The following is a 10,295-nucleotide window of genomic DNA, read 5'->3' on the forward strand; positions in this document are numbered from 1 at the left end:
CTGCCGAAGTACTTCCTGCTTGCTTATCCCTCCTAAGCCCTAGACCACCAGAGATCAGGACCTCATATTTTCAGAGTGATTCCAATCAGCGCCCATCGATATAAATAAATCCGCCTCCAAGTTCTGGGTGTCCTTTCAGTGTTTCTGCTTTGCTGTTGGATTACAATAGTATATACATTGTGAAGATCAAAATGTTTTAATAATGACTTCAAATATATAGTTTTCAAATTTATCTGAGTGTCTAATTTCCTTCACTGTCATGTAACTTGAGTTATTTCAAATAAATTAAATTTTGTAAATTACATTTTAATTAATAAATTATGCAGGAAAGTTGAGGCTGAAGCCTCCATGTACTCAATGCAGACCAAATAGACTCTACCCCTCTCAACTATGTCTAGACATAGAAAATGCTTAATAAAGTCAAGTTATTCAAAACTTAACATCAGAAAAGAAAGATCTATAATACATTACTTCGTGGATCACTCTATTGCTTTTACTTGACAGATTAGAAGTTTATTAAATATCATGGTATTTTGTGTGATACAAGTTTATTATAATTACAGCTGTCGGGTTACGCTGACAAATCATTCATTGGAGCAGCTTCTATCATGTTGAAAACCCATAAAGAGCCTAATAAGGATGAAAATCTTGAGAAGGTAAAATTTGCAAGCTCAAATTCTTCATATAAAAAATACATTAAGACTAAAAAGATAGAGCTAGCGTAGAGAGAACAGACCCAGGCACACGAAGACCGAGGGGTCCCTCTGACTGTGCTACACATACCCACTATGAGCTCTCTTTTATCTAGCTTTTATGTCCCTTGTGGAGTCACATAGTTATCACGAAACCTCTCCGAGCAGCCCAGCAGCCCTGTGTGGGTTGCCTAATTACCATGACCTGCTCTTTGGCCACTTGGTTGCTAATTTTCCTTCCTTATAAAGGAAGGACTGCTAATCAATTCTGTAAACATCATCATAATTAATCTTTACAGGGGGACCTCACCCAAAAGTGCTGGGAAGTGGTGGGACAGGAGGTGGGAGGGGTCAGTGTAGTCCTTTAAATACTTGTGATCACCCTACAGGTTCATCTCTGAAGGCAGCTCTGGAGGGCTTTAGACTTATTCACTTTCGTCTTTACATAGCATAATTAGTATTTTCCTATAAAGCTCTACATACCAATCTGGAGGGGTCCAACCGGAGCCATGATGGATGACGAGCTGTCTGCCTTGGTAGTGGACAATGGGTCAGGGATGTGCAAGGCAGGTTTTGGGGGTGATGATGCCCCTCGGGCTGTGTTCCCATCCATGGTGGGGCGTCCCCGACACCAGGGGGTGATGGTAGGCATGGGCCAGAAAGACTGCTACGTGGGAGATGAGGCCCAGAGCAAGCGAGGCATCCTGACCCTGAAGTATCCCATTGAGCATGGAGTGGTCACCAACTGGGACGACATGGAGAAGATCTGGTACCACACTTTCTACAACGAGCTCCGTGTGACGCCAGATGAGCACCCCATCCTTCTCACGGAGGCCCCTCTGAATCCAAAAATCAACCGGGAAAAGATGACTCAGATCATGTTTGAGGCCTTCAACACACCGGCCATGTACGTGGCCATCCAGGCTGTCCTGTCCCTCTATGCTTCAGGACGGACCACAGGCATCGTGATGGACTCTGGGGACGGAGTCACTCACACCGTGCCCATCTACGAAGGCTATGCCCTGCCCCATGCCATTCTGCGTCTTGATCTGGCAGGCAGAGACCTGACTGATTACCTCATGAAGATCTTGACCGAACGAGGTTATAACTTCACCACCACAGCTGAGAGAGAAATCGTGCGTGACGTCAAAGAGAAGCTGTGCTACGTAGCTCTGGACTTTGAGCAGGAGATGGTGAGCGCAGCTGCGTCCTCTTCGCTGGAAAGAAGCTATGAGCTTCCCGACGGGCAGGTTATCACCATTGGGAATGAGCGCTTCCGATGTCCAGAAGCCATTTTCCAGCCTTCCTTTCTGGGCACTGAGTCCAGTGGAATCCACGAGGCAACCTTCAACTCCATCATGAAGTGTGACGTGGACATCCGTAAGGATTTGTACGCCAACACCGTGCTGTCTGGGGGCAGCACCATGTACCCAGGCATTGCTGACAGGATGCAGAAAGAAATCGTAGCCCTGGCCCCGAGCACCATGAAGATCAAGATCATAGTTCCCCCAGAGCGCAAGTATTCGGTTTGGATTGGGGGCTCCATCCTCGCCAGCCTGTCCACTTTCCAGCAGATGTGGATCAGCAAGCAGGAGTATGACGAGGCCGGCCCTCCCATCGTTCACAGAAAGTGTTTCTGAACGGCTTTCCAGGTGAAGGGGCTTCTGTTTTTCTCTTCTCGAGGTTGCAGTAAAGATGCGACTCTCAGCCACTAGAATTAAGGTAAATGGTCTGCTCTCCCCAGTGCGCACACCAGCAACTCTACCTCTCCATCCCAGCGTCCTGGGCTGTGGTCCAGGTAATCATATTAGGATCTCTCCCAGCTAAAGGAGAATTCTGATGCCATACTCTATGGGCTTCTATTACAGGGCTCCAGGATATGTAGGCCTGCTTCAGTGAAAATAAGTGACAAGAAGTAAAATCAGGAGAAATGTCATTTTGGAATTTCCAAGCTTTAAAACCTAGTTCTTGATAACCTATGCAATAACCGAAAGCCATCTAGACCTGAAAAAAGTGTATATTTAGCATTCAGCTCTTATTAGTTATAAAAGAATTATTTAATTAATAATACCTCTATACGCATAAGCACCAGGGAAATAAAATCTTACATGTTAAAATGTATTCATATTTCTGATTATCTGAACAGCTAACATGAATTACTTCCCCAATCATCATCAGCTTAGAATCTTGGTTGTTTTAATTGTTTTCCTTATTAAATGAACAGATTGATGTTGCAAATAAATCTGCTGGCCTGTCACTTTAACATCTTAGTTATTGGAATGCCACATACTTGCAAACTAGCAAAGGTGCAGATAATGCCTGATTTTTGGAATACACATTTTCATACCAAATCAGTGTTTTTCTGGTTCATTTTGACATCAGTGATTTTGTTTGCATTTCCTTGCATAGTGACACAGGCCTGGAAGATTTCTGTTGCCATGATTTTAGATATGTCTTTTATGAAAGCTTTTCACTGTAGGGAATTGCACTGCAATGTTTTTCTGAGGTGTAAATTTTAGAAACAGTATAGCAGCCCTCAGTGAGTTCTAGGAAAAATTTTAGAAATAGTATTTATCATTCTACTGATTAGCAATACTTCTTTATGCAAGTGGCCCTCAGTGTTATGCAGACCCTAACATGTTAGAAAATATCAATGGAAGGCAGGCTCCATAGTGTTGTAGCTAGCACTCTGGGCTCTGAATCCAGAAAATATCAATGTATCTAAGATATTTAATGAATCAAGTAGTGATTCTACAACCAATTTTAACTCCCGGTTGGTTTATTTTAATCTGCGATGTGATTTCTGACTCTTTGGCTATCAGGGTTATTTGTATTTTTAGGGATTTTTCTGAATATTGATTATATTTATTGGGGTTACTGTAAGATATTTTTTGGGAGAGAGGAATTTCTTTTTTTTTTTTTTTTCTCTTAGTTGGGAAACTTCTGCTTGTATTTTAAATCCCTAAATTATACTCTTGAAACATTTTTGTTCAGTATAAAACTCTTCAAATAATTTAATTATTTCATATTGGCTTTATCATGTAACATAACTTTTAGAAAATTATTTAGCCAGAATTAATCTGCAAAGGCACTTTATTTTGTAAGTCATGGAATCTCCTTTCATTAAATTAAAATTGCTTCACATTTTCTTGCTTGGATTTCCTGTTACTGCCCCACAGTCCTCCCCAAAGAACTAAAGCATGATTTAGAGAGGGTTATTCTACATGTATGGCATATTCATCTAATTGATACCATTCTGTACCAGGTACATTTGAACATGTAAATGTTAAAAGAAAACTAAACAGATGGCTAGTCAGATAAGATTACAAATTTCACAGCATCTCAATTTAAAAGTTAGGGTTTAGTGGATCATCTGGTGTTCAGGTAATTAATAGCCAGAGATAATGGCAACTGTAATATCTAGGATTTATATGCTACAACCCTTTCAATTTGCAGAGAGAGTCATTCTCACAAACATCCTGACCTGCATTTTGAATTACCAGACAAAACCACATCTCTCCACCCACAGAAACCTTATGGGACACAGTAGAGTTGATAGGCTGATATCTGGAGTCAGCTATCAGAATCTACCAGATTAAAAACCTTTTAATTCATATCAACAGAAATTTAGACCTCAGGTCTTTGGATATAATCCTATTTGTAATACTGACTGAGTATGGATGAGTTTAAGGAGAAAACTGCTCAATTTCCAAATTAGCATTTCAAAATTAATAACATTGACTTACACAGACATGTCATTTACTCACAAGCCTAGCTCATCAATGAATCATGTAGAAATCCCCCTGTAAATACAGACATCCTGGCCCTACTCAGAAATTCTCATTCAGTAAGCACTGGGTGAGGACCAGGAGGTTAAATGTGCAACCAACCGGAATAATCACAGTTCTACATAACCCAGAGTCTAAAGTGCTCTACAGACTTGAAGTCTGGGAAAGGAGAACAGACAATCCTTCCCAAATTGTAACAGCACTGAAGAAATCCTCTCAAGTGAATTTGACAGCGTTGTAAACAATTTTCACTCTCCCTCATTGGTGCATCCCAAAGAGCTATGCCAGGCTAGCACTGACTCACAATTCCCCCAGTTATTGTCCCAATATGAACAATATTTATCTGAAACTGTATTTTCTTTCTTTTTTTCTTTTTTATGTATTTGACATAGGATCTCACTATGCAGCTCAGACTCCTAGTGATTCTCCTGTTTCAGTCTCCCCACCCACCCAGTGCTTGGATTACAAGCGTGCACCACCACATTGGTCTCAGTGGCCAACTCAGCGTGCCCAGGGTGTGGAGCCAGCACAGCATGTGATGCCGGGCATCAAACCCCAGCCCCTAAGCTTGCCTAAGCAAGCACTTAGTCCACTGAGCTATCTCGTTGGACCTCCAAAAGTATATTTTCTGACCCAAAGGCAGTTCCTGAACTATTCTTGCCTACTATAAGGTATGCTTATTTTTCAATAATGAAATAAAATAACCCTAGGTTGGACTGTATCTGAAATGCCAGTTGAAAATTCTATAATACAGAAAGACCTAGACATGAGTACTGCATTTTCCAGATAAACATAAGATAAATTTTGGGTGACAAGTACCTTACCACATTCATGTATTAATTCCACAATTTATTCACTCAATACTTTACTCCAGAATCTACTGGACTAGCATTTAATAACACTGAGAAATTTATAATCCAATAATAGAGAAAACTGCTGGTTAGTTCACAGACTAACCACTAATCCAACTTTTATGGCCATGCATATTAGAGCACCTTAAAACTACAGTGATCAGAGGATTCACAGAGGCAACAGAGTCACTGATTTAAGTCTCAAAGTTCACACAGGTCCTACTGAACACTAAAAGTTAGGCAGCTCAAGTATAATTATGATCAATAGTAACCCTTCACTGGGCAAACTGATCCTCATTTTGAGAGTTCCAATTGGATCATGCTGGAAACCTAAAGAACTGCACAACCGTTAAGGGTAAATTTAGGTGTCAACATAGCCCTTTATAGCTGTCTGAAGACAAGCTCCTCTTCGGTGTCCTCATTGTGTTGTCTGCCTGCACATTAGCATCACAAGCACACCACAAACATGCCTATAGTTGCCACGGTGTCAATATTAAGTGACTCCCAAAGACTCATGCATTGAGAGGCTGATCCTCAGTGCTGCCATATTCAGGAGGAGGCTTTGCAAGACAACTGGATCATAAGGATGCTAGCTAGCTTGATCTGTGTATTAGTCCAGCCACTAACTTAGTGCTGGAAGTGCCACTCTGAGGTGGAGCAGATTGGAATCAGGTCGCTGGGGATGTAACCTAGAGGCCAGCCAACCAGAACTGAAAACATAGCCAAAATAAATGTCTTCTGCTCTATGTTGTGTCTGTCAAGTATTTTGTCCCAGCACTAGAAAGCTAACACACTACTCGGTGGTGGTCCTGAGAAACATCAAGAGATACCCAGAGATCAGAGACAGGACCAGTATTCCTGCACTTCCAGGATTTTCCTAGTGACAAGCACATACAAGTACATAGCATTAACTCAATAAGCACAGGTTAAATTATTAGGTTAGTGAATTCTGGTGTATTTCAAGAACACAACAGTTCTAAACTACTTCTTCCTTCCCTTCTTTCTTTTCCTGTCTTTTATTTTATTGTTTTTGTACCAGGACTCGAACTCAGAACATTGTGCTGGCCAGGCAGGCACCATGCCACTGAGCTACCTCCCCAGCCCCTACACTGTGCATCTCTTACCTCTCTATTCTCAGCTCCTGTCTATTAGCACCTGCCTCATTTGCCAGTATTGTCTTTCCTCTGTGATGTATTTTCTCTTCTTTCTTCCTTTATCCCTTTCCTATTCCATTTCCTTTTCCCCACCCTTCCCAGCTCATGTTGCAGAACTATAAAGCTTTCTTTGAGAAGGGAAGCACTGGATCACCTGCATAAGAAGACACCCCAAGTCCCAGGTTCGCCTGGGTTTATTTCACCACCTTCAGCCTTTCAGGTCCTCAAGGGCTTCTACAGCCATGGTCAAGGGAGCTAGGCATGTGCTCCGGCTGGTGGCAGACCTTGGTGTCATTCATACAGAGCTGGGTTTGTAGGCATGCAAATGCAAGAGTTTGGAGATCAGAGAAGATTCTATCCAGACTTCAAAGGAAGGTTTGGGAGGCCAGGCAGTGACCTCAAGAGGGCAGGGCATGAAGTTGTGAGAGTCAAACTTGAAGTGCAGTAGAGGTGCCTAAATGTTGGAGAAGCCAGGAACATGGATCACGGGCCATGGAAGGCCACAGGTGGTGAGCACTGCCATAGGGGCTGAGCACACAAACCCTTTGCATTCCCCCCACACAGTACTGCAAATAAACCAGCAAGTCCTATTGATTCCACTTTCAAAACAGATGCCAAGTGCAGCCACTTCCGTTGCCACCACCTGCTTCAAACCATCGTCGTCTCTCACCTAGGTTGTTCCAAAACCTCCGAACTCAGCCCCAGGCTTCCACGCTGGCCTCCTAGAGTCTACCCTCCCAATAGCAGCCAGAGTGATCAAAAGCACATGTAGGGGGCCGGGGAGATAGCTCAGTGGAGTAAGCGCTTCCCTGACAAGCGCAAGGGTCTGAGTTCAATCCTCGGTTCTGCCAAAAAAAATAACAAATAAAATAAAATAAAAAACACATGTAGGCTCCTTCCCCCTTTACTATGTGAGATCATCCAGCCACTTCCTCTTTTCACTCAAACTAGCATCAAACGCCTAATCTCCGAGATTTGCTAGATTTTAATGATCTTCTACCTATCAATAAAGTTTTCCGCTCTGGGTGATCAGTTAGCCCTACCATTTGGAATATGTATCAGCTATGTGGCTGCTGATATTTTAGAAAGGAGGAGAAAGGAGAAAGAGAGGAGTAAAAAGAAAGGAAGGGAAGCTAGAAGGAGAAGGAAGGAAAGAAAGAAGAAAGAGAAGGAGCGAGAAAGGAAAGGAAAAAATGGAAGGAGAGAGCATCTAAGTCCAAGGGTGTGTTCTGCTTCTAATGCACTTGTAGTCTTGGTGATAATTCTCTTTTCTCGAAGCTCCCAGCTGCCACAGAGTGAGGGTTTCCAGTATCAGACTGAGTAATAACTCAGAACTATAATATATCAAAAGCTATGCATTTTTGGTAGCTCATCACAGCCTGCTATCAGTTTATGAAACATTTCTTTCAAAAAAAAAATCTCTGAAACTAAGAACTAAGTGTATGGCTTGCTGAATACTACATCAAGATGTTGATAAATATAGTTAGAATGGCATTAGGGGCCACATTACACATATACGCATGTACAGAGCTGTAGAGAGGGATTGTCCATTAAAATCAATTGATTCTTTGAAACTTCTTTTTTAAATACAAAAGGAACTATCTGAATTATGACTGTAACTTTTTTTTTTTTTTTGAGGTACCAGGGATTGAACTCAGAACCTGTGCTTGCCAGGCAAGCACTTATTCTACTGAGCTATCTCCCTGGCCCATTGCTGTCACTTTTTAAAGATAACACCAAAAGCTGTGAAGACTCTGCAGCTTCCTTGAGGCTCCTGCCTTGTTTTTCAGACTATTCTAAATCTGCAGCCCCCGCCATTTATACTTTTGTGTTCAGTTAACTATTTCGACAGATGGGCCAGCACTATATGCTGACAGATTTATTGTCTGGACCATCTCCTAACACTGCTTGAAAAATAGAAACAGAACACAGGGCAAAAGGCACTAAAAGTCCACACTCACATCCCTTTCTTAGGTATACTGTGGTAAGAAAATGTTTCCTGGCTAGTTGATAGGGTGGGGGTCAGCAGAGTCATCGAGACTGCAGCACTGTATCTTAACTTGCCTTCATACTGCAGTTTCGTTGTGACCCAGTGGAATGGAAGTCACAGGGCAGAAAGTCCCCACTGTACAGCCCCTCCACCACTATTACCCCAAAACAACCACAGACAACATGAAAATGAATAAATGAGGTAGTATTCTAATACAATTTTTATTTGCAGAAAAATAGGTGACAGGATGGTTTCGGTTCATGGGCCATTGTTTGCTGGATCCTGGTTGAAAAGAAAAATTCCTTTCCAGGTGAAAATAACAATCATTTCATTTAACTAGAAGCTATAACTCTCCCCTGGCCTCTTTTAAATCCTCTTGCAACTGGATGAACTGGTGTGAGAGGGAATTGCTAGTGGCTTAATAGCTAATTCTGAAAGCCAAGGGGACGTGAGTTTGCTGCCTTATCACGGGAACAAGACAGATGGTGGCTGAAGCTGGAGGTCACCCTGGAATAAGTGCCACTTGCACACCCACATTCAGGAACAAAACTATTCAGAACTACTGCCTGGACAGAGCATGAAGCTCTTCAGCGGCGAAGGATCACCCCAGCCCAGCCCAGCCCAGCCCAGCCAAGCAGCACCGCTGGCCAAGTGGCTCCGTTGAAAACCAGCTCAAGAGGAAGAGTCTGAGTTGCAGATGTCATCTTTTCAGAATCCAAAAATGAACACTCGTTGGAAGATGCTTGACCCAGCAAAAGCGTAGAGACCACCAACAGAAAGACACAGCCGCACAACAGGCAGAAACATCAGAACAGGACCAGAGGCAAGCTGAGCTAGTTGGGCTGGAATTCTAGAACTCAACGTGGGCTACACTAACGCATTGCTAATCACAGAATAATGCTGCTGGGGTGGGTGTAGGAAGCAGTACGTTCCTTTGTCTTGATGATTGCGGTTTTCATTAATTGTAGTTAACCTGTTATGTGCTGATCAAGGATGAAAAAATCCTATCTGGTCTTTTCACCACAATTAGACAACCTCTGGAGAGAGGTTATATTTCAAGAAAATATGACAATCCCTTCATTTTGGTTATGGCAACTATGTGCAGAATTCCTAAGAATGATGTATGATCCGGGGGCAAGCCAGAGACACTTTAGTACCAGTAGGTTATGCGGGAATAGCCAAGTGCGGGATGGGCCCACTGAGATAAAAAGTGAAATCCAAGGTCCTCTGGTGTAGACCCTGGATGGCTGTAGGGAGCAAATACCACCAGGCCGCGGTATTCCCCCAGCACAGAGACGGAGAAAGCAGCAGCCCAAGACAGGAGAGCACTTGGGGGCTGGCTCAAGAGGACCCGGCTATGGGGGCAGCGCGAACACACTGCATACTGCTGAGTCGGGTTAAAATAACACCTTGAGATAAAGTAATGTCAGGGTACCTCTCTCACCATCATGAGAAGCCACGGCCGGGCCAGGTGGTCAGCGTTAGACGTGCTCCTCAGTGCAGCACAAGGCCCAGCAAGGAGCCGCCTCAGGAGGGCAAGGCCTTCCTCCGCTGGTGCTTCCTCTGCGTGCGCCAGGCGTGCGGAGCCGGCCTCCCAGGGAACGTGAGCGCTTGCTTGTTTGAAAGCTTCAGGCCACTCCCAGGGTGGAGTCTGCTCTCTTGGAAAATACAAGGTGAGAAATTTTTCACATTTTAAGTTTTTATTTCCAGACGCAACAGTAACAAGGCTTGCAGCTCCGAAAGGAAACACATGCTTAAACGTGAGGAGGTATCTGGCCATCCTGGAGAGTGTGGTGAAGCAGTCATTTAGGTCCGCCAGA

The 10,295-nt window shown here is 43.2% G+C and overlaps 1 protein-coding gene across 2 annotated transcripts; it reads left to right on the forward strand.

Annotated features, from left to right (window-relative positions):
• The first annotated feature begins 1,199 nt into the window (after positions 1 to 1,199).
• Actbl2 (actin, beta like 2) lies at positions 1,200 to 2,503 on the forward strand. Of its 2 annotated transcripts, XM_004623080.1 has the most exons (2): positions 1,202 to 1,330; positions 1,457 to 2,332. In XM_004623080.1, the coding sequence occupies exons 1-2, from the start codon at positions 1,202 to 1,204 to the stop codon at positions 2,330 to 2,332; spliced, it is 1,005 nt and encodes a 334-aa protein (XP_004623137.1). The 2 variants fall into 2 exon arrangements, with proteins under 2 accessions (XP_004623136.1, XP_004623137.1); XM_004623079.1 differs by having other exon boundaries at positions 1,200 to 2,503.
• The last annotated feature ends 7,792 nt before the right edge of the window (positions 2,504 to 10,295 follow it).

Source organism: Octodon degus, unplaced genomic scaffold, assembly GCF_000260255.1.
Source record: "Octodon degus isolate 3935 unplaced genomic scaffold, OctDeg1.0 scaffold00001, whole genome shotgun sequence".
In the NCBI taxonomy this organism is placed as follows: domain Eukaryota; kingdom Metazoa; phylum Chordata; class Mammalia; order Rodentia; family Octodontidae; genus Octodon; species Octodon degus.